This window comes from Cebidichthys violaceus, unplaced genomic scaffold (genome assembly GCF_023349555.1).
Source record: "Cebidichthys violaceus isolate CVI_PGR_0920_01 unplaced genomic scaffold, fCebVio1.0.p SCAF_4, whole genome shotgun sequence".
Taxonomy (NCBI): Eukaryota; Metazoa; Chordata; class Actinopteri; order Perciformes; family Stichaeidae; genus Cebidichthys; species Cebidichthys violaceus.
Window position 1 is genome coordinate 5,621,190 of NW_027176594.1, and position 24,840 is coordinate 5,646,029.

General features: G+C 40.1%; 2 protein-coding genes across 5 annotated transcripts in view; both read left to right on the forward strand.

Annotated features, from left to right (window-relative positions):
• Positions 1-1,421: 1,421 nt before the first annotated feature.
• On the forward strand, positions 1,422-17,407 carry uso1 (USO1 vesicle transport factor). Of its 4 annotated transcripts, XM_068727082.1 has the most exons (27): positions 1,422-1,662; positions 3,173-3,259; positions 4,131-4,195; positions 4,285-4,361; positions 4,584-4,595; positions 4,891-4,944; positions 5,878-5,978; positions 6,075-6,177; positions 6,308-6,363; positions 6,743-6,863; positions 7,012-7,190; positions 7,297-7,437; positions 7,538-7,626; positions 7,729-7,883; positions 8,470-8,675; positions 8,828-8,848; positions 10,679-10,789; positions 11,083-11,201; positions 12,009-12,190; positions 12,282-12,403; positions 12,524-12,662; positions 13,541-13,701; positions 14,417-14,473; positions 14,755-14,853; positions 14,948-15,052; positions 15,222-15,437; positions 16,506-17,407. In XM_068727082.1, the coding sequence occupies exons 1-27, from the start codon at positions 1,597-1,599 to the stop codon at positions 16,578-16,580; spliced, it is 2,919 nt and encodes a 972-aa protein (XP_068583183.1). In that variant the 5' UTR covers positions 1,422-1,596; the 3' UTR covers positions 16,581-17,407. The 4 variants fall into 4 exon arrangements, with proteins under 4 accessions (XP_068583183.1, XP_068583184.1, XP_068583185.1 ...); XM_068727083.1 differs by lacking the exon at positions 4,584-4,595; XM_068727084.1 differs by lacking the exons at positions 4,584-4,595; positions 4,891-4,944.
• Positions 17,408-19,881: 2,474 nt separating this feature from the next.
• Positions 19,882-24,840, forward strand: part of coro2aa (coronin 2Aa) — a 36,968-nt gene continuing 32,009 nt past the window's right edge. The window contains exon 1 of the mRNA XM_068727383.1: positions 19,882-20,167. Coding sequence (XP_068583484.1) covers positions 20,153-20,167 — 15 coding nt within the window. The 5' untranslated portion in view covers positions 19,882-20,152. The remainder of the gene's footprint in view (positions 20,168-24,840) is intronic.

Here is a 24,840-nt window from a genome sequence, read left to right on the forward strand (position 1 = left end):
GATATATAATAAGACCTGACATTAAGTTTTCAGAGGCTTTAACTGTTAACATTCAGTATTAGGCTCTAAATGCTGTTTCAATATGTATACAACATTAATTAAATGTATACATTTTATATATCTTTTGTCTAAAAATACTGGAGTCAGCCTACAAAACATGTAGAATTTATACTCACTGCAGGTTTCAGCCCCTCTATCTGAGGGAGGAGTCAATGAAAAACATCTCTCTTGAAATGTGCTATTCAAAAAATGTGTTGAAGAATGTAAGCTGAAACGAGTCTCACCTGTGTTTTGTATCAGAAGCAAAATCAGAGCTGCTGAAGTTATCAGGTCCATCGCTGTTAGAAAATATTTTCTGAAAACCCTCCAAGAAGCTTTTTAAAACCAGGGGTGACAACTTATTTGTTTAGTTAATTAATTTGTGTTTTGACTCAGGTGTTGAATCACACTCTGTATATAATGCAATTATCATGTATATAATCACTCTGGATTGCATCACTGCATGAACATAATCTCAATTACTTTAATTAGTGTACGTGAATCAGCTTGTCTTATTTTTTGTACGTGTGGAAAAACAAAGTTCACTGAGAAACTGTTTAAGCCCAACCCAGTGCGAGTGAATTAACAGGTACAAGCTGCTAAACAGCCCAATGAGCAACTGGTGAAGTTATTAGGGCAGATGGGGTCGGGGCTGGAGATAGTTTTGAGGACACTGTGGTCATGTTTCCTACATTTATTTATGCTTTTTATCAGTACTAGTTACTTTTTACATAAAAAAAATATGATGTGCTTATATGATATGATATGATTACTACTAATCTAGCCAGAAGTATGCAAATACAATCCAACAAGCTATCTATCTAGCTACAAAATCTGGGGTCCACATTGACAAATTACAACATTAACATGCTCTTACATGTAAGTGGTAAAAACAGAATAATGCAAAACGAGAAACCAACTTATATTTTTGATAGTTTCAGTACATTTTCCTTATAATACTTCTGTACTTTAACAGTCAACTTTTACTTTAGTTAAGGATCTGACACCCACTGCATTTAAAAAAAATAAAACATTATAATGCATCTTACAGTACTGCATATTTATACATCAGAAATAATATTCGAATTGTGTATAATATATACTAGAATCGCACTGACTGAGTACTTCTGGATAAAACACCTGTACTTTCACTGTATTTGTTTTGCATTATTCTGCATCATTCTTCCATTGCTGCAGTTATATCATACTTCTTACAGTGATAAGTGTATGAATTGGTATTTGTTTTGGTGCATGATCTTTCTCACACACTTCTAATCAATTACTTTCTCTTTCCCTTTAAATAAGTGAACTCATTTGTCTGCTGATCAGCCACGTATCGCCACGTCTGCGCGCATGCGCAGTGCCCTCACATTTGTGTTCCGGGGTCGACCAGTCAGTGTACACACACACACAGTACAAAAAAAAAGAAAATCATCACTGTGTAGTTTTTTTCCTTTTCTATTCACATAGTTGTTACACGGACCAGTGAGGGGGGAGTCCGGGGTTTCTTCCAGAAGGAGAGCCGCTTTGATTACCACCGAGAGGACGTCTGTAGAGATGAACTTCTTCAGAGGAGTGATGGGTGGGCAGGCAGCCGGGCCGCAGCCGTCTGGAGCGGAGACGGTAGGAAACCAGTGCGGCTAACTGTAGCTAGCTGCGGCTAGCTAGCTTCGGCTAACTGCAGCTAAGCTAACATTTCCACCATTGTGTACCCGGCAAACTGAGACCAAGCACACGTCAGCAATAAAAACACGTGTGTTCCTTCACTGAAGGGTATTTCCTCTCTCTCTCAGTAAAACACCCAGAATGACTGTTGTGAGGCTCGGGCCTCCCTAAATGTGAGCAACGAGCTAGTCAGAAGGCTAATTAGCTAACGTAGCATAGCTGTCAGTTGTCTTGACCTACCAGCTGTTTTCTGTACGATTAGCTGTTAAGTAATGAATGAAAGAAAAAACAGACAATAAGGAATTTTTAGGAGTATCGGCTGTCTACAATATATTTATTTTTAAGTAACATCTGGCTATACAGAAGCTAAATATGTTCACATCTAGTATATAGCATAAGGGGACCATCCTTATGTTTCCTATGTTCTTGATATAAACATTGTGAGAGTTATCTTCACTGGTCAAATTGCAGACGAATGAAGGGAGGTGGGCGTTTCAGATGCACTTTGACTGGTACAAATCCATTCAGCCACTGAGAGGTATCATTGTGTTACGAAAGAAAAAGAAAACACATCTTTTCCACTTTAGGTAGGTTTCAAAGAGTATAACATCAGTAGATGGGTGATTTCAACATTTGACATTGAGAAACATACATTGCTGAGAACGTAAAACCCTTTGAAAGGTTTTGTTAATGTGTCATATTAAGATGACATATTGATATAGGACCTTGGGAACATAGATGTGATCCCACACTAAAGGCATTTAGTCCCATATAAACAATCATGTAGGTCTACAGCTAACGGTTACTTTCATTACTGAGTGTCATCTCTATTAAATGGTTTAATCCATAAAATTGGGAAAATGTATCATCACCATCCAAGGTCTAAGGTGACACCTAAAGATTTTCATTGATATTAAATACATACAAGTATCCTAAATCTTCACAGGGTATAATCTTAGTATGAAACAATAAACATCGTAATGCACAGCAGCATTCGTGATGCATGCAGAGTATTGCAGGAGTGTAACAGCCACAGGATCAGATCTTTGTGTGTAGATTTTGCTGTCATGGCTGTTCAGAGAGGCAGCGTGTCCCTCCTGCAGAATGCACAACAAACATTCGTTTCCCCTCTGTGAGTTACTGAATCATATTTGCAGTATTGTATTAACACTTGATCCTTGGCCCATTCAACAGTATAGTGTTCACTGCGATTTCATTTTTTTGCCCTTTTTTTTTTTTTTTTCAAGAAAGAATTGAGTGAATCTGTCAAAAATATGCATTTCTACATAGTGTTAAAAAAACAACTATTTTTGATGATTCCCTGTACTCCATGCCTCTGAAATATAAGGGAACATCACATTCACTGACCGTCAACTATTAAGACATAAATACGTAAACATAAATACAGATATCTTCTCTTGGATTTATATGAGGCATAACAAATAAATAATGATTTTTCTATTGACAGATCCACAAGTTGTGTGACCGAGTGGCCTCATCGACGCTCCTAGAAGACCGCAGAGATGCAGTCCGGGCTCTCAAGTCTCTCTCTAAGGTACAGTAAAGTATAAAGTTATTGGAAACGGGTGCAGTAGAAATACACTTATTTGCCAGCTTTTTATTACTTAAAAATAGCAACTGAGTGTACGAAGGGGTTTGTGTTAAGCCACATTAGCGATGCTTCCAGTACTTTTGTATTGAGTAGTTGTTCAGTGTATTAACTTGCTCTGTATTAACATTAATTTATTGGGACATTTGTGAACGATGTCTCCTCTGTCACACTGGATGAAGCTTTCATTGGTCAAACTCTGCTGATTTCAAATGAACTAATCATTCACATAAACTTCTGCAAAGACACCTCTCAGTTCAGTTCATGGACAGTTTTGTTACTGGCTGCCACATCAACCATGAGTAATGAGTTTATCAGGGGTTTATCAGGCACAGGGTTGCACATTAACACGCAGTGATGTCAGTGTTGGTCAAAAACAGACACGGATGTGTTGGCTTCCTGTATTGTAAAAGAAGAGTTAAGGATTATTTTTCTTTGTCAACATAGATTGAAATTCCTTTTTTCTTTTTTTAAATGTCTTGTCAACAGTGGATCATTTATCTCATTATTTATTGGTTTATAAAGCATATTTTAATGCACAACATATCCAGAATAAACCTCCAGAAAACTGTTCTTTTAAGTCACATTCTCTGTTTTCCAGCAACTTTTTCTGAAATTACATTTGGTAACATTCATTCATATCTTGCACTGTTCCATAGCAAATATGAGACCAGAGAATAAAAGTTAACCTTTTTCTTTATGTGCCTTTCATATATTGCCTTGTGTTTCTTTTATATCTCTTATATGCAACACTTGCGTTGTTGTTGAATGGTGCTTTACAAATAAACTTGCCGTCCCCACCTATTATCTTTTGTAGAAATATCGCATGGAAGTTGGCACACAGGCAATGGATCACTTGATTAACATACTGCAAACTGACAGGTATGTTGATGTCGTTTTTGTTTGGTCACGTTGTCCTAAAAAGAGCTTTGTGTTTTGGTTTGACTGTGTTTTCCTGCTACCCTAAACAGGTCTGACTCTGAAATCCTTGGCTATGCTTTGGACACGCTGTACAACATCCTCTGCAATGATGAGGAGGAAGAGCAAGGTATTAAACGCTCTGACAACTATGAGAAAATATATGAAATTCACCTTAAATTTGTTATTGTTTGAAGATAATTCTTCCTATTTATGTGGCTACTGTAAATGGTGACTGAGCCATTGTTTTGCATGTGTAAATGAGTGATTTCCCCTCCTCTGTACACCGATGATGAATGCTTTATGTAAAGATTCTCGTCTCTCTTTTCTCTTCCATGTTTTAACTCTACAGATGAATCAGAAGGTAAAACTCTTTGACTGTGCATGAGCCAACCCCCCCCCCCCCAAACTACCAGCAGCACTTACAAATCATACGTTGCTTTTGGTTGGGTTGTGGACAAAGAGCGCTATACTTGTATTGTTTACACCTGGTGCACTACACAGATTGCAAATAGCTGATCATGTTCTAGGCTGTGTTTTGGTTGTTGTCATATCATTAAACAAATCAGTCGGCTGATTCTACTCTTCTTCAGTGGTTGAAATGACAGCCAAGCTTTTGGGTGAGGCTTTAAACTCCCTCTCCCTCCTGCCCCTCGCAGACGCAGTAACTCCTATCTCTGCTTCAGGGAAGCATAAGAATGTTTCCATGCCTGGTCAGTACTGAAGCCAAGCTATCCCTGCCGTAGTTATAGTACCGCTATTTAACTAACTTCACTAAAACCAGTCGGCACCGGAGAAGTGACTGGAAGCTGTTTGGGTGGTGAATGCTTCACTAATACCCTCACATCCCTAAACCTCTTGTCTTCTCGTTGCTCCTTTTTGTTTCACTCACATTTTTATACCTGATTGTTTTTGCACTCTTGTGGTGAAATTACATGGGTTAGTTTTGTTTGCTTCTGTTTGTTTGTTTGTTTTGTTTTTCCCAGTATCAGTTCACCCAAATTACAAAAAAAAAAATCATAATTCCTCACCTGTAGTGGTATCTAGCATTTTAGTTTTGAGCTCTGTGGATTGTAAGTAACAAGTGCAAAAGTTTCTTCAAAGTCACATTTCAACCTGCGTTACTTGATTTTATATTGGCCCGGTTATAAAGTCGTTATGACAAACATGTTAGCAAAGTTGCCAAATCTTAGTGATGGATACATAAAAACACGGCAAAATGCATTTAAACCGACCTGCGTTGTTGGATACTGCTTAAGTTTAGCTGATCTTTTAAGTTCTGGTCGGATTACTAGGTGGGCGTACTCGGTGTGGTGGTGTTTGGCACATTGAAGCTCTCCGCTCTTCCCACATGTATTCCACAGTCTTCCATGCAGCTGTCCCTTCATCTGTGTGTCACCCTTTTATTTTTCCCAGAAGGCATGTTCACAAGTATCACCCTGAGTTTGTGCACATTTCTGCAATGGCTTCAGATATAAAGTCATTTTTCAATAACTGAAAACCACCAGGGATAAAGACTCTGGTAAAGGTTTTTGAGAAGTTTGCAGATCCAATTTGTACTGCTTACCAACTCAGGCTGATTGCTATGAACAAACCAACTGGTTCCCTCAGTAGAAACGTGCTGTAATATTTATTTTCCTTCACAGATGAGACCGCCCAGAAGCAGTCGGATGACCTGGGAGCCCAGTTCACAGAGCAGTTCGTTCAGGATCCTGAACATGTGACTCTGCTTCTCAGTCTGTTGGAGGTACTGAACTGTTTCTGCTCCAGTGGCAAGACTTCTGTGTTGTTATATTTGTCAAAACAACTGCCTGATGTCTTTGTCCATTGATGTGATTGTTAGGAGTTTGACTTCCATGTACGTTGGCCCGGGGTGAAGCTGTTGACTGCTCTCCTGAAGAACCAGGGTGTCCAGGTCCAGGGTATCATTCTGGTCAGCCCCATGGGTGAGTTTCTCCTCTCCACATCTGATCGGACTTGTTTCGTAGTGTCTGGGTTTTTACTCGCCCTCAGTTTTCTATCAACGTGTCTGTCAACCGGTTTCTTTTTAACAGCTGTTTTCATTTCTGTTCTCAGGGGTTTCCAGATTGATGGACCTATTGGCAGACTCAAGAGAAGTAATTCGCAACGATGTGAGTACTTGTCTCTGCCGTCACGTTCAGACCGACTTTAGCACGGTGTGAAAAAACACAGACATCTCATTCATTTCGATGAGGTCAGTCAGTCGGCTGGCCAAAAAGTCGGTGCAACGACATGTTGCAAGGCAAGGCGCTGTGTTGACCGATCATTTACATGCACCGCACGTGCACTCAAATTCAAATTTTGAGTATGAAAATGTTCAAATTCAAACTCAAATTTGTTACTTAAACTGGACGTCCTAGATCTTATTTCCTCTCTAACCGGCACCATAAACAATACGCCCACATCGACGCAGCCCCCTGTAGTGTTTTTAAAGAGTGTTGTACAGCTCTTGTCAGATACATGACGACCCGTTTTTATCGCTTCCAACAGGGCTTGCTGTTGCTTCAACAGCTGACCAAAAGCAATGCTGCCATTCAGAAGATTGTAGCATTTGAAAACGCATTTGAGCGTCTTCTCGATATCATCACAGAAGAGGGCAGCAGCGATGGAGGTAAAAAGGAGAATTTTCTTTTCTTAAACACAGAATTGTCTCTAAAGATGTAAATACAATCCCTCTTCTTCTCTTCCAATTAAAATGGTACAAATATAATTTTTCTTGCGAGATATGTTCTGATGCCAATTCTTTTCCCTCTTTGCAGGTATTGTGGTGGAGGACTGTTTGCTGCTGCTGCTCAACCTGCTCAGGAACAACAGCTCCAATCAGAACTTCTTCAAGGAGGGCTCCTACATTCAGAGAATGAAGCCCTGGTTTGAAATTGGTGATGACAACTCTGGCTGGTCTGCACAGAAGGTCACCAACCTCCACCTCATGCTACAGGTAACCCAGGACAGCCACGCTGAAGCGTTGCTTTAGAGTATTTACACGTTGAACAAGCAAGAACCATGGGGTTTTGCTATAATCCTGCACAATGGTCTGTTCCCAGTTGGTGCGAGTCATGGTGTCACCAGTGAACTCTCCTGGAGCTACAGCCAGCTGTCAGAAGTCCATGTACCAGTGTGGTCTGCTGCAGCAGCTGTGCACAATCCTTATGGCCACAGGTGTGCCTGCTGATATCCTCACTGAGGTAATGACAGAAAGTTCTACCCGACGACAAAGGCATGGCTCCTTTTGAGACTTATTGCGTTCAAGCTTGTGATCTGGACACTTTTTTCTTCTTCTTTCAGACCATAAACACCGTGTCAGAGGTGATCAGAGGCTCACAGGTCAACCAGGACTACTTTGCGTCTGTCAACGCTCCTTCAAACCCACCGAGGTGAGAGGCAACCAGTGAACCGAAACATTGAATCACCCATATCTATCTGACAGTAAACCGACCAAACTTTACCTCTGATCTCTCTTCTTCTTTTGTCCACAGACCAGCCATCGTGGTGCTGCTCATGTCCATGGTGAATGAGAGACAACCGTTTGTGCTTCGCTGTGCCGTCCTCTACTGTTTCCAGTGTTTCCTGTACAAAAACCAGAAAGGACAGGGCGAGATTGTGGCTACGCTGCTGCCCTCCACCATTGATGGTCAGTTACACCAAGTCGACAACCTAAAAGTGGCATTATCAGTTGATTTGGAATTCATCCTGATAAGTCATCATGTGTTTCTCTTGTAAAAAACAGTTCTCCAGTAAGTTAATGCATTTTTTGAATACAGCAGTTTTTAAACAGCTTTCTATACAGCACATTTTGAGAGCAACGTTTAAGTTTGATTAGTACTAAAGATGATCCCTTGGTGTAAAACTTAAAAAAATCTCCCTCCCAGAATATTGATCTACTTGCTTTAATTATATCTGTAAATTTGATTATTTTTATAATGACCTTGGTGTGCAGCAACAGGCTGATGCAAGTAATGCAATGCAGGAAAAACAAAATCCATTATAGAAAATAGCACCACTTGTTTTCAGTTTTCACGTTACCAGTTAAAACTTGTATTATATGGAATGGCTACAGTGTAGACTTCTTCTAATAGTTATTTTGGAGTTCGGCCTGTCACAATGCACATCGCCACACACACTTCGAGATGGATAAACTATTGTTTATTCTGCTGTCAGCTTTTATATATTTACAACTATTCATTAACTGACTCCTTTACTTATTTTTTCCTTTTTAGCCAATTCCATCTCAGCGGGCCAGCTGTTGTGCGGAGGCCTCTTCTCAGCTGACTCTCTGTCCAACTGGTGTGCCGCTGTGGCCTTGGCTCACTCCCTGCAGGACAACCTCACTCAGAAGGAGCAGCTGCTGAGGGTCCAACTGGCCACCAGCCTGGGAAAGCCCCCCGTCTCCCTGCTGCAGCAGTGCACCAACATCCTCTCCCAGGTAGGACAATAATAGGGCCACTTAGCTACTAGAATGAAGATTATTACAGGTCATGTGTGCCTTGGTAGGAAGGATTTATTTTTTTTGGCAAATTAATACTGAAGTGTCAACAACAGTGACTAGAACGGTGTCACGTTATTGTGGTTTTTCAGGGAGATAAGATCGTCCGGCGGGTAAGTAACGTGTGTTGTGAGTGTTTGGGCAGCACCTATGCTGGTTATTTTTTGGCTTTGCGTCTGTAGTCGAGGTCTCATTGGCACACATGTTTGGGGATCTTGCTGCCCTTTTTAACTCTTTACTGACACCTCTTTCGTCCTAACTTATAGCCATGACCAGATTCTTCCTCAATAGGGTGGCACTCACTGTGTTCACTTGTGGGGAAGTACACAAGAGAGGTGCAGAGAAAAAGGGACACAGTAGCTGTTGTTTTTTGTGGTTTTGTTGTCCTAACGCCTGCTTTGAGCTCTGATGTTGGTTTGTTTGCAGCGCCGTAAACTCTCGTCCGTGTGTTCAGGAAGTGTGCAGCAGCAGCAGCAGCTTTTGGGCCTTTTCCTGTCCGAGTGAGAGAGCTCCACACTTGTTTGTCTGGTTCTCTTTCTTACATGTACCTGCTTACGAATGCACAGTGCAGGTGCAAGAAGCTTTTATAGTTTATACTGTACAAGGATTCTTTAATTTTCACTGTGGATCTGTTTTTTAGTTTTTCTAGGAGTTACTCCGTTTGCATTACTCACGCCATGCATCCCCTGGAGCTGCCAATTCTTTTGTTTTTCACACATCTTAGATTCTTCAATGGTAGTCTTTGTCAGTCAGCTAAAATGCATGAACTTCGGTGCACCTTCCTGGTGAAACTTCCCGCTCTCTGTTGACAAACGCCTTGCTTTCAGCTAGCTCGGTCTCAAGTGAGGTGACCAAGTCTGGACAGGGAAACTGGATCCCTGACCTGTGCACCGACGTTACTTTGTCAAGTTCAGCCAGGAGAAGTGCTGAAGGGGGAAGTGCTGAAGGGGGAAGCACCGCGGCTTGATGTAGGAGTCTGGTGCATTGACAGTGGGGCAGTAGCAAAAGCGGAGATCATTGCCAACTAACCCCTAATGATGAAATGTCGGTTGGGAAAGTGACAGAGTCTTGAGTAAAAGCAGGACATCAAGCGGTGTTGGAAGGAGAAGTGACCCCGAAGGTAAAGCCCTCATAACTGAGACTGTAGACACGGTGAGGAGCGCAGAATATCACTCCTGCTTCTTTATGTTGAGAGGCGAGAGTGGAGGTGGCTCAGACATCTGAACAGGTTACCTTCTGGACGCCGTCATGTGAAGGTATTTCTAGTCGCATCCAACTGGGAGGAGACCAGTTGGACCGATCCATACTTTTGTTTTCGCTTGAGTCGTTGATTTCCCAACCCACGGCGTCCGCCCTGGTTCCCCTCCAGGTCAACTCTGTTAGCCCTGTCAGCACCGCTGCTGTTGTTTGCACTGTTTGTATTCATTTTGACTGTGTCCTTGTTTTTTTGTTTGTGATAACCTCATTAACTACTAATGGTTGATGTGATTTGAAGTGCTCCCAATTAAGCATTGATTGGTTTATTTAACATTGGGAAATCAAATGCAGTGTGTTACTACCAACATGTCAGGATGGGAAGAGGTCTTTTTGTTAGAATTGTGGCAACAAAATGAATGCTCGTTTTAACACCAACTCATATTGAAGCACTTTTGTTGCCATTTTATCTGCTTATGTTTGAATTTAATACACTGGCAGTAATTTAGCTGGATTTTCTTTGCATATTATAACTTGCTCTTTTAAAATAAATGTTGCTTTATTCATGACCCAATCTGGACTTAATCTAAAAGTCTATGACCAGAAAACAAATTATAATGAATTAAAATATTATTTGCTATTCTTACTGTGGTTATGATCATGTGCCTTAATGTAGATGACTTCCCAACATTTGATTCTCTAGAATATTACATATTTGTACTCATGTTTTTTTCCTTTTTTCTCTCCAGGGCAGTAAAGTGCAGACCAGGGTGGGCCTCCTCATGCTGCTGTGTACATGGATCAACAACTGTCCCATCGCTGTCACTCACTTTCTACACAATCAGGAAAACGTTCCTTTTGTATCCTTGAAGCAGCCTCCAAGCCATCAACCAACTTCATTACAGTAAATGTCTGTTGTTAGTCATAGCTTTGTGAACAAACTGTTACTCAATATTCATCCAACTTCTTTCAGACAAATCTTATATTTCAATTTTTATAACTTTTGAGGTATTCAGTTAAATCCTTTTTATTCAGATTGATGGCCGTGTGCTATATAACAACGTATTCCACTTCCAGGTTTTTAAAAATGGGCTATTTGAGTGTGAAAGTGACTGATGTTAAATTAATCCTTAACTCAGTGTGACTCCTGCAGCTGACTGCCCAGATCTCAGAGAACCTGGGAGAGGATGAAAGGCTGGTGCAGGGCTTGTGTGCACTGCTACTCGGCATCTGCATCTATTACAACGACAACTCGCTCGAAAACTACACCAAGTAAGTCTCGGTTCACACAAACCTTGAAAATACCATCATAAACACATCCACATGAACTGCTGTCATCTTATTAGTCTAAAAGCCCAGTTCACTAGCAGTTGTACCACATATTGTTGTTATTAGTCGCTGAATGTGGAATGAAGCTTCATAGTGGGAACACAGCTTGAGCTGAAACTGACATGTTAAATGTGTAGGACTTCCTTTTATAATAGGAGCACGGTTACAAATTATTTTCAAGTCTGTTTGGATTCAACCACTCTCTGGGAAAACTTCGCTGAAAGCACACATGACACATTTTCCTCTTTTAAATCCCTCTTAAAACATATTTTTACAAGTGTTTTCACTTGAATCTGTTAAATCCTTTCTTAAAACCTCTCTTAACTCAAGTTTTATATTGTTTTATTTGACTTATTATACTGTTACTACATGTTGCTCTTTTGCTCAATGTTATTGTTTATTCGCCATTTCTGTCTTGTAAAGCACTTTGTAACTTAGTTTTGTAAATTGCTACATAAATAAATTATTATTATTAATTGGGTAAGAAAGACAGCTACATGTGAGGATTGTTCTTTTTTTTTCTTCTCTATTTTGCAATTACAGTGATATTTCCCTGGGTCTTTGTCATGCAATTTATGTGCACATATAGTATAATAACATATTAAAACACACGTGTTCAAGTTTTTTCCAGAAGTGTACATATGTTAGTCAAAGTTATCTAAATGCTCTAACTTGATCAGGTGACTGAAATCATGTCAAAACAGTGACTGTTAAAAAAACGTCTGCGTCTCTGTTCTCTGTTCTCCTCAGAGAGAAGCTAAAGCAGCTGATCGAGAAGCGGATCGGAAAGGAAAACTTTGTGGAGAAACTGGGCTTCATCACCAAACACGAGCTGTACTCGCGGGCGGCTCAGAAGCCGCAGCCGGTGTTCCCGTCTCCGGAGCAGATGCTGTTCGATCACGAGTTCACCAAGCTGGTCAAAGAACTGGAGGGTCAGTCGGAGACGATCTTCCACATCCAGTGATGGTAAATTTGTCAGAAAATGTTGTTTTCATGAATTGTTTCTCCCGCTACTCTAAACAGGTGTGATCACTAAAGCGGTTCACAAATCCAGTGAGGAGGAGAAGAAGGAAGAGGAGGTGAAGAAGACATTAGAGCAACATGACAACATTGTAACTCAGTATAAAGACCTGATAAGAGAACAGGTAAACAACAGACTTATTTTGCACCTGCTTTGTTTTTCATTTCTGTGTATTTGATGTTATTTATATAGTTAATGTTCTCTCCCGTTGACTTTTTTTCAATTTTGATCGCGCTATCTTCAGGATATTCAGATCCAGGAGCTGAAGGAGCAGGTGGCGACCATGTCGTCTCAGAATGAACAGATGCAGACTACAGTCACCCAGCAGCTGTCCCAGATCCAGCAGCACAAGGACCAGTACAACATCCTCAAGCTGAAAATAGGTGGGTTCACCTCATTGGGTGACTAATAACGAGTGTTTTGTGTCTGGTTTGTTAGTTGAATGAACAACAGTGATTTTGGCAAGGTATATAATATATTTATATTTGTGTGATTTATTTATTTTTAACAACCTGGGTCATGTTTTCATATTTTTGGCCACCTTCCCTGTTGATAACGTTTTACTGCTTCATTGCTGAGAAATGGGGCGACAGAGACATCGCAAGATACAGTTTTACAACAGAGTGTGCACAAGGCAACAACAGGAGGTTTTAAAGAAGTAGTTAAACATTTTCAACAGCGACAATGTCCGGTGCTGGAAAATGAAGCCAAAAAACTGCAGTTCATCGAATGGCCACTTGAAGCTTGCTCCAAAAGTGAGTCGATCCCTGTAGACCTCCATGGTAAAATCCCCAACTTTAAATTTGTTTAAATATGACAGCTTATGAGGCTCATTCCTCTGTCTTAGTGCTGAATGTAGCAGAGTCCACAACGCCTAAAATAAAGAGTTTAAGATAATGAGTAAAGTGTTGTCCTCATGGCTCAACACTACGTTTGTATAACAAAGAAGCTGTAAACAGACTTGTCTCTAAACACAATGAGAAACTCAAACAAGCTAAAGTCTTCCCTTAATGTGATACTTTACTGTACTAGAGCCACACTGATCAATAGTCCAGGCTGATAAATTGTTATCAGATTCATTCAAACTCCCAAATATCAAAATCAGTATGTGCCTTATGTGTTTTTTGTTTGTTAATATGTGTGAATATCTCACACAAATCAGTAGAGAGGGTAACACTTCTATTATACTTCTGGGTAACACTTCAACACTTCTGTCACATTCCCACATCTTAACAGAGTGTGTGTGTGTTAATCCTTTCAGGTAAGGAGAGTCAGCCTAACAGCCAGGGAGACGTCTCTCAGGTGAACGGGCTGCAGACGGAGGAGCTTTCACAGCTCAGAGAGGAGGTGGAGGAGCTACGCAAGCAGCACGCTCTCCTTCAGACACAACTCGGGGACAAAGACACACTCATCGACACCCTGGTTAGTAGACGTCCACGCACAGTGTTTGTTTGTTTGTGTAAGCTTCAAGTGGAGGTGGAAAAACAACACTTGCCCCTCCTGGCACAACGCCGTGGCACCCTGGGGACTCTGTCACTGTTCAAACACCAGAATATAATGGATTGACAGACTAACTGCCTTCCACTTCATCACAAAAACAGTGTTTAGTGTTCTCCTGTCAGATCCATACATAACATAACAACTACATACACTGATATTCAAACCACACCTTCACTATCGTGGTATCAGCCAGACAACATAACAGTAATAGTCACTAACTACAGTTTTCAGGCGAACCAAAACTACTTAAAACAACAAATACAGAACTTCCAACTCTATTTAGCGGAGAAACACTTGGGAGACTCATTTAAGACACTTTTTAAGCAAAAACTCAAAACTGTTCGGCTTCGTCAATGTGATGATTATCTGCCATCTTTGTGTTTTGGGCTGTTGGTCTGACAAAACATTTAAAGAAGTCACCTTCAGCTCTGGTAAACTTGTATGGATGCAGTTCACTATTTTAGAATTAAGAAAATAATAAGCAGATTAATCGTCGGTGAAAATAATCGTTAGTTGCAGCCTTAATCAGAATATAATCCTGCAATTTGAACTGGATGTAGAGTTTTACTTTAATCCTGTCACAGTGAAAACTACATTATAGTGTATCACTAATGTATTTTGTTTTCACTGTTTATAGAAGTCAGAGACACCAGAAAGTTCAGCCGAAGGATCAGACAACACCGAACTGCTCAAGGTAGGATTCATCATAAATACATTTCTCCTTTCACCTTTAATTTACAATGAATATATGTGTCAAGGATGATGATTTCTCTTCTTGTCAACAAATGAACACACATGAAAAAACAAAAACCAACATACCGGTAATTGGTCTGCCTGTTAATACTTTTAGACTTCTGTCACTCACCTGAGCCCATTTGTTCCTTGAATTTCACCAGACGTAACCCTCAGACTTCTTATGTTCAGGTAATAGTTTTATATATTACATTTCTGCAAGTATTACTTTGTTTGTTGCAGGAGCTGGAGGCTCTGAGGAGTCAGGTTCAGTCCCAGTCGGCAGAAATCAACCAGATGAAGACAGAGAGACAAGAACTGCTCACAAGAGCTGAAGCTGGGGTAAATATCATGCAAATATGATATTTTGTGCCAAATATATCACATTATTCTTGATGGATACTAAATGAATCAACCTCCCTCTGGTTTCTCTCAGTCCCCGGACGCAGTCTCCAGCAGTGACGGCTCATTAGACGCTGCCAAGATGGCAGAATTGGAGAGCAGACTGGCAGCCCAGTCGACAGAGACAGAGAGACTCAAGGTGTGTACAATAACTCTTCAGCAGCATGTGTGATGGTGAAGCATCACTTCACCCTGATTTACTACCAGTACTTAAACACTACTTGGCTGTGACTTCCCATTATTTGTATTTATGGATCATTCTGTCTCTTCCTCCTCCGCCCTCTCCGTCTCCTTACGTTGGTTTCCAGGAGGAGGTAAAGAGTTTGTCAGAGAGCCGGGCGGAGCTGGAACAGCAGCTGGCTTCAGCCACCAGCACGGTGGCCATCCTGCAGACGGAGAAGGCGAAGCTGCAAACGGAGGTCCAGGAGTCCAAGAAAGAGCAGGACGACCTGCTGATGTTGCTTGCAGACCAGGACCAGAAGATCCACACCCTCAAACAGAAACTCAAAGACCTGGGAGAGACGGTAGACAATCAGAATTATAATTTGTCATCAGGAGTCTTAACTCATCATGTTATAAGTGCTCCAAACTTGTGCAGAATGGAGGTTTCATAGAGATGGTAAAATACAGAGTCCAGCTGTCATTGCTCTCAACTCTACATCCACCAAAATCAAATATTAGCAAGTCCAGCTGTTTTTGATAGATGTTATCTCTGCTTTGGTACCATCACACACAAGAACTGGTGTTGCTACAGGTTTGCAGAGGCTGCCTAGAGCTGGAGTTATGTTTTTTCGGGTCTTTGCAAACCTACAAAGAGAATGTAGGTAATGGGTAAACTGTAGGTTGCAGAGGATCGATGCAGCCGTTGTCAGACAGTGGGTTTAAAACACAGAAGGAAAAAAATGTACAAGTATAAATGATACTAGTTAATGAAATAACTGATCATAAGCAATATTAGTATTATTAGACTGCAAATCAATCGCATGTTATTACGAATAATTAATACTAGGTAGAGACATGACGAAAAGGAGGCGTCTTGTACAGAAATGATTCGGTGATTCGCTGTCACACACCTGAACATATTTCACAATCAGCTGATGGACTTATTAGTGGTTTAGCTTTTGAAATCATGCTAAAATCACAGATCTGCCATCATAAATTCTTGTGGCTGGTTTGTTTGCTTTCACGCCACAAGCGAACGGCACCAGAGACCAACCTTTTTGTCTCGGTTTGGTTGTTTGGTCCGCCTAAGGGCCCGATTAACAGCTTTCACACCAGCCAAAACGAATCGTACTAACTGGGCAAACGGACTTGAGTTTGTTTGAACCAAACAGCTTAAGTGTAAAAGCGCTCTTGTCTACCGACTATATTCACTCATTCATTTTACTATCAAGACAAAAACTAGACTTTGAAGCTTTTAGTAATCTAAAGTTATGGTCCCGGTTTAACCAGTCACCTGTGGTGCTAGTTTTTGGTAGTAGAGATGACTTGAGTGGTAAGCTTTACAACTTCAAAGACAGCATTTTGTGTCCTGACCACTCAGCTGTATGTTATGTGTTTGCTTTAGTTAGACTGTGACACTTTCCTTACAGGTGGACGATGAAGACGATCTCGATGGCAGGGACCATACGGACGACGACTACGAGGAGGATGAGGACGAGGACTAGAGGACAAAACACTGAAAGAAAAGAAAAGGAGAGATGGGAATATTTGTCTGCCAACCGGCAAGAAAAAGAAAACAAACTTTGCAGAAACACACCTGAGAAACTGAAGAATAGGACTAATATATTGATGCAGTTTCTCTCTCTAGCTGCCATGCTATCTTCATTTTTCTTCACCCTCTCGTCACATCACATGTACATGTTAGTTATTTGGACTTTTTTCTGACGATTCAGTTTTCAGTGACGGCAGCAAAAAAAAAAGATTTGAACATCGTCAGTGCATTCATCTCTGCTACTTTTACCGTCAGATTGTGATGGATTTTTACCAGTCTTGTGTTGATTGTCATGTATTGTCATATAGTTTGTAATCACAAGAATAAATGCTAGGTTAATATTCACACACAAATGTAGCAAATATGCAACTGTAAACAGATGTGATATTATTATTATATCATAAACATGACGTATGATGCTTCTACAGCATTAGGGTCACCTGCAACGTGTCACTGTGTGCTGTACCCTGAATTTATCTTCACGCCCAAATTAATTTGGATTTAGAGTATTACAGTATTTCAACACTCGGAGTTGTTCCCATTCACGTTGACGACACAATCTAACCGCTCTTCAATATGCTGCAAAACACTGACAGAAAACATGTAAAGACAAAAAAGATATTTTTGCAACTTTTTGTCCAATACTGGCAACCAGCTTCTGTATGATATTGTGTAACTTATCAGTTTATGAGCCACATTGAAATGAATAAAGAATCTATCAGTCTGTATGCCTGAACAGAGGGATAATTGTAGATAAATTAAATTTTACTAAATCCACAATGAGGCTTTTGTATTTGTCTTTTCAGGATCATTTATGTCTGATTATAGGGCTGGATAACATGTCTAAATGTCAATACATATCACATATGTTTACCTATGTTCTAGTATTGGTCTGGCATTGTCATGTCCTCGCTACAAAACACATTATGGCAAAAATTGGTAAAGATGTCGGGACAATTTCCGGGATATGATGACACCAGAAAAAACTTGACATAATAATAAGGTTGATAAAGACAGATAAACCTACAATTACATTTTTATTTAAAAAAGAAAATACAAGGAATAAACTTTCATATTTATCTGCTTAGTTACAATATAACACTTTCATATGCAGACATTTTTCTTCAGAATTCTTGTCACTAAAACTTGACAGAGTTTTTCCAAGCGTTTTTCAGTTCCTAAGAATTATTCATACTCTTTAATTGCTGAAAAAGCAGATCGTACCTTAAAGTCTCCTAAAATATGAAGTTTTGGACAAACTAAAAGACCCAATAGTATATCTTCAACAGGAATTGTTGAATTAACCCTCTAATTCCCCAAATGACACAGAATCTTTCACACTAAATCATTAGAACATAAATGGAGCCCAAATGTAGAAATATAAGTTTATAATATAAGTTTCTGGCTCCATTTGTCATAAAAAGCTCATGTTTATGCACATGTGGACGCTGCAGACACAAACCCACATCTGTGTTTATGGAGACATTTGTCTTCAAACTTTACAAGCCAGACAACTTGTCGGAACAGTACAACTATTCGCCCACTAATCCTCTCGGGGACGAGGAGACTGATTACGTAGTTCACACTTGTTCTGGCTAAACCACGCCTACAAGCGCTGGAAGCAGTCTGAAGACTTCTCATGTAGAAAAACGCATCTTGTGTGCCGTGTTTCCACACAGATGAGGAGGCACACTGCTGGATCTTCACTCCTTCAGCCAGCAGTCTGTCTCCATTAAGTCCTAGTGACTGAGGTAAAGAGCAACACCTTCACATTACATACTAGCGTCACATCTTCATAACTACCGAAGAATATGAGGAAAGAAATCCTGTTTCATTTTCCCAAAAACAAACAAACAAAATCAATAAATGACATCTTAAATTATACGTCAAACGAACTCCCTCGATTGGAATTCATGGGAAACACTGAGTTGATCTCCGTCTGTCTGTCCTGTGCTACGAGTTTGTCAAGACTCAATGTATGAGCCTCAGGTATTGTGTGACAGGAAATGTATGTTGCTTATAAAAGGTGAAATTTAAGCAATGAGTCTCATGAATGAAAGAATATTAGCATGTTTGACCTGCTAAACGTACATTCTCATTGTTTAGTAGTGTTACTGTGAACACAAGAAGCCCGATGAAGACAAGTCAGCAGTTATCATTAATTTATTTATACTTGATTATTGTTGTTAGCCAATTAGTTGTAAATCAAATGAACCAAAAGGATCATCAACTCAGAAGCACCTGTTTCCTCTAACAAACATAAAACACTCTTGTTTGCCACACACCAACTGGATCAACACTGTCAGATTATTGTCATCTTTTCTTTGTGATGTAATAAGTAAAACGATTGGCTGTGCAGTAAGTAGTCCTCCTCCTGCTGTCATGAATCCTCTTGTGATGGCGGTGTTTCAACACTGGGAGGCGACAAACGCCCAGAAATACAGATGTGCACAACACACCACTCACTAAATGACAAAATGTGTGTTCTTTAAAATATTATATAAGGAATGCAAGATGGATTAAAACAAGTTTGCGTTAAAAAGGGTAAAAATATACCTTACTTCCCATTTTTGGGCTATAATTAGGGCTCCAATAGTCAGTATTTAAGCAAAAAACAAGGTGCTTAATGTCGATCATAACATAAGTATCCCTCTCTACCTCTATCATGTTCAGACTGAATGCTGTGTTTTCTTCCATTAAGTTTCCACCATCAGTTAAGGCCGCCACCAGTTACACATGCGTCAAGGTCCTGAGTCTAAACCCTGTTGCCTTCAAGCACCAACCAAATACAGTTCACACATCAGGCTCCACATGACAGATGAACCCAGAGGAAGTCACAACACCTTTAAACGCTCATGAGTAAAATGGTAGAAACCCTAAATTACATTATTTTACAGGTAGTTCCGTGGAGATGGAAAAAACAGCAACTACTGAAACTGCTAAAGATACACTCTAGTCATGTGTATTGTATTAAAACAATGAGTCGATCTAATAGTTTTGTGAATGAAAGCTGTATATAGCTCTCACACACATGATTAAAACATGGAACCATTACAGACACAAAACAATCACCACACATGAAACATTAAAACAAACAGTCATGGAACAATGTATGCAAGAAATATAATAAAGAGAATTTATTTTGTAATCAACCTGGATTGCCTCGCCCCTCCCTCCTCCTCTCTCGTCGCATCCTGTGCTCTCATCTCTCCTCATCCTCCGCCCTCCTACTCTTCCTCCTCATCCAGCTCTTGTTTTCTATTTTTTTGTTCATGGTGACTGTGCGGTGTGTTCAGGAGTCACATACTCTGGCTTTGAGCCAATTCAGTCAGCTATATTTCTGGGGGGGGGGACTCTCAAGGTCGAGCATGTCATCATGACTTGTCACTGACCACCATGCAACAACCACCGGTGTTCTAACACGACTCGTCTCCGCCCGGGCTGCTCCACCACCACCGCTGCTGCACTTCACCCAGTCCTCTCCAGGGAAAACTAACCACCACCTGCCGACGTCTCTCGCACCATATGACCGTCTCGAAGGTGAGTTCACTTTGGTCTAAACTCCTGCAGCTTGTCAGCAGTCGCTTGTCATGTTGCAGACGTTTTGTGTCTGCGGCACTGCACTGTGAACGGATTGTGCCGCTGAGAGTCGGGACAGTTTTATTTCAGGCTTAACACTTGCAGCGCGAGGCTCTGCCATGCGGCTCCACAGCCTCCTCTAAGGGAGCGGAAAAACACAACTCCAGGTTTCATGTTTGTGTGTGTGTGTGTGTGTGTGTGTGTGTGTGTGTGTGTGTGTGTGTGTGTGTGAGAGAGAGAAAGTGTTTTAGTTGATTGTTTTGTGTCTTTAATGGTGGGTTTTTTTTTACTTGAAACTGCTGAATCTACAAACGAATTCATATGTAACACTGAAAAGACGAGACAACTCAGTGTTGATAAGTTGATTGAAATGAAAATGAATCCCAAACAATACTGATAATTGATTAATCAATTTCTTCTGAAAAGGAAATGCTGATTTCAACTATTTGAATGCGAGGACTCAATCTATTTTGGGTTTTTGATAATTGGTTGGACAAAACAAACTGGGGCTGCAACTAATTATCTTTTATTTAATGATTAATCTGCTGATTTATTTTTACTGATATAATGAAATTTACCACAAAGGAGAAATCTTCAAATTTCTTGTTTTATCCCACCAACAGTACAAAAATCTGAAAAGATCACTTTGGTATCATTTTAGTTGGAAAAAAAAAAAGCATTACGTCCTCATGTTTTAGAGGCTGAATCAGCAAATGGTGACTAGTTTTAAGTGATTTTGTTGATTGATTGATTGATTGACTAATCATTTCAGCTCTAAATGGAACAATTCTTCATTTTGTCTGAAGAGTCCTTGAAGTTTTTCCACTTTTGAAATTTCAAAAACCAATTCAATTTCTTTTTAGGGGTAGATCATGAAATGTCTGTCATTCACAGGAACTACATAATGATTATTGATGATTTGATTGAAAGAAAAGTTATCCCCATGAATACTCCATAATTGATGAATGCTTCAGGCCAAGTTTCTTAAAACTTTTATCATTGCAAATTTGGGTTTTTGACAAAACAAATGATCTGAATTACCTAAAAAATTTAAAATAAATTGGTTGCAGCCCCCTGATTCATAGTCCCATCAGCAACATTTTCTTCAAATATATCTAGAATAAACTGTTTTGTACACATTCAGAGAAAGTCATATCTATTTCTGCCACACATCCTTAGTATAAGTGAAATCTATTATTTGGACTCTGCGGGTGGTTGTACTCGGTTCGTCCACCAGTCCAACAGATGGTTTGGATCCATTGTTTTTGCTCACTTTTGTCTGGACGAACGTAAACAAACTTAAGACAAAGGAAAAATCAGTTTGAGAACTCTGAGGTTAATGACCCGAGTCTAATTGTCACCACATGTGGAAAACGGTGAGAGAAATTTATAATTTAGTGCCAACTGGCTCTTCTAGGATGGCATCACTTCCCACAGGGGCAGCTCCAGGACGTGCCGCTTGTTTGGACTCCAGTAACATTGGTCAGGACAATAATTCAATATGAATGTTATTTCTTATTTTCCATATCATGGTATATGTTGATATTGGAAAATATTCTTTTTGTGATGTTTATGTTTTTACCAACAACCTGAGGCTCAGCAGGCTCCAGACCCACTAAAATAAGGAATACTATAAATTAACTGTAATTGGAGTGGCTAGACATACAAAACTGTTGTTCTCTTTCCATTTATGTTTAGCAAATCTGCTACCACAGATACAGTGAAGTCAGCTCCTACATTTGGCTCTGGATGGTTCGGAAAGTTCTGCATTTAGAGTGAGAGAGCTCAACATTTTTGGAAATACACTTCTATGTTTTCTTCACAGTAGTATCGATCTCATCTAACTCTCAGCAAGTAGTTTAACTATTTCCTTAAAAATCACAGGTCATGTCTAAGCTATAGGTTTATTGTTTTACTCACTTTAATAATATACTGCCCACTTCTCTGCCCCAGCTCATTAACAGTTAGGTCAGTTACACTTTGACTTGTACAGACATGTTTGGGACGATTACTTCCCAAAAAATGTATGAGTCTGCCTGTGGTGTGATGCAAACATGTAGGCTCTTATGGTGATGTCAGATCCCCTGCTCTTTATTTAAAAAACCGGAGTGGCATTTCAGGCAGAAATGTGCTGAGTTTAAGTGTGACAATGTGAGTCATGACTTGTGGAGTAAAGGGGTGTCATGCCAGCTCTAGATCTGTCTAAGTCTAACTAATGAGCTTGCATCACATCTTCACTTGTGGGAAACAGAAAACTCCGGCAGCCATAAATAAACCTCACTGGAGAACAGCACATCTTCACGGCCTTGTACATATTTTTAATGAGGAGTTTGTGGCATTGGAAGAAACTGTACTCCTTTCTATTTTTTGTCCTACTTTGTCTCTAGTGAAATCTGCTCTGCGCCTTCATTTTGGGGCCATAAAACGCAGCCTTTTATCTCTGGCATGTTATCACACAGACTGTTAACACATACCTGAGATTCTCCCACTTTTGTCCAACATGTGACTTGTTCTGTTTGCTATGCGGTTATTCAGAAGCTCAGAAGAAGAGGCTCCATTGCTTTTCTTCTAAGTTATTTACTGTTTCTCTTGTACTGTATCTTACCCACATCAAAGGCAGCAGCTAGGGTTGAGTTCAGGTTTCTGAGGTTGTACACAAAAGGTTGCAGGTGTCAAAGTCCTACCTGCTGTAATTACTGCTGTGAATTGAAGGCGTGCTTTTAAACAAATATGCCCGTGAGCTCGAGGGCCTTATTGGCCTCTTTGTCTCTGCCAGGCTGCTGTTGTGCAATAAAGTGATCGCCAAATAACAGATGGTATAACCCATATTTGGAAAATCAGTGTGCCTTAATTACCTCAGATGCCTGTTGATATTTACTCTTAAGATTGCATGCAAGTGTAGCGTTTTTAATCTCATGGGAAAATGAGACAAACTGAACAGGACGGACGTGTTGTAGCTATTAGAGCTGAAACAGATAGCAGATAAGTTGATGGATGGAAAATTATCAACAGATAATCAGTTGCGTCAATCAATAACTTGTTTGACATTTTATAACAGAAAAATATAAAAAATTAATTGGTTCCAGGTTCTCAAATGGAAATATTTGCTGTCACCTTTTGAAAGCACACCTATTGTCGTTGGGTCCATTAAACAGATGATCTTGAGCTTTTCATTACATCACACTATTTTTTATTGATCGATGGGATTTGGGGGATTTGGGACAGTTAAGCCAACATGGATGAGACGTTCTTAAAGTGCTCAGTAGAAATGGAAATGTCAACATCAACATTTCCTTGACTTCTGGGCACTGACTGCCTGCTGATGAGGATCATGTAAAATGGTAGAAAGCTCTGGAACCGCTACTAAATGGAACTTGAGGTGAGATTGTTTTGTCAAGGTCCAATAATGAACTTTGAAACAAGACATTTAAAGGCATAGCCTTGGACATTGGACATTTTTTATAAACAAACGATTAATATAGAACATTCAAATGAGTCAAAGGCATTAGCTGATTAGAGGAAGCCCAACTGAGCTGCAGCTCAGCAGTGTTTGGACTGCACTATGTGTTGAGTTTGTGGCATTTGATGGGTCATCAGGTGTTACTCCACACTGAGGTGAAGAAACCAATGAAAGGGTGGTTCTTGAAGTCATGTAACCAACTGTTGTGTGGTTGTGTGTACGGTAGGTGTGTACAGATTGCTAAATACAAAACAAATGCTAATAACCTGTAGCTTTATGATCGATATATAGCTCTGTGACTTATCATTGTTTCAGTATGATCCATTAGTCTTTAGAGTAGTATGATCCATTAGTCTTTATAAATCCAAAGATATCCACCTTTTGAGAAGCTGCAACCAGACAATATTTGCCATTTTTAGGCCCAGCTAGCTTTAGCTGAGCGGATCAATGCAATTGTTGGGCGGTTCACCATGTAAGTCTAGACTGAAATATCTCAATAACTATCGGATTCATGTTGTGATATTTTTTACAAACATGAATCATCCCAGGATGATGAAGCCTACTGAATTAGGTGTTCTCCTCAGCTGTACTTTGTGTTTAGTGCTAATTAGCATATGCTGGGCAGAGAGGCAGGCCTCTCTGCCCAGCATGCTAATTAGCATGCTAAACTAAGATAGCGACCAGCCATATAGCATTGTAGTTGTGAGTTTTAAGCTGTCTTAATTGCAGCCTTACAGAACATGACTTTCTATATACCGTCTTCAAATTACTTGTTTTGTCCAGCTAACCCTTAGATAATGAATGACAACAATATAAAAAAAATAAAATAAAAAATTGATTATCTAACTGTATTAGCAAAATAAAACGGTGGACTTGTGGCTTCTTGCAGCAACTAAATCTGTGTGTGTGCAATGTGTTCCTATTTGCCTTTACACTGGATTATATCACTGATTTAGGGACAAGTTAGAAACTGCCTGAAGGTGAATGAGATCACCTCACATGTCCTCTGTTGCTTCACTACCAGAGTCAAACCACATGTTGTGCCTTGAGGTGGTGGAGAACCTGATGTTGCCACTAAATGCCTCATACATGACTTTACCTCCAGAACAAAGCCCCCAGGGGCCGTCCTGTCTCTGACTCCTCCACCACCATCACCACCACTCCCCATGTGGCT

Excerpts from the sequence above, each read along its gene's own strand:
- uso1 (XM_068727082.1), top strand. The coding sequence starts at position 1,597 with ATGAACTTCTTCAGAGGAGTGATGGGTGGGCAGGCAGCCGGGCCGCAG. Across the intron at positions 12,663-13,540 it reads CATCCTCAAGCTGAAAATAG|GTAAGGAGAGTCAGCCTAAC; the intron begins GTGGGTTCACCT and ends TAATCCTTTCAG. Across the intron at positions 13,702-14,416 it reads ACACACTCATCGACACCCTG|AAGTCAGAGACACCAGAAAG; the intron begins GTTAGTAGACGT and ends CACTGTTTATAG.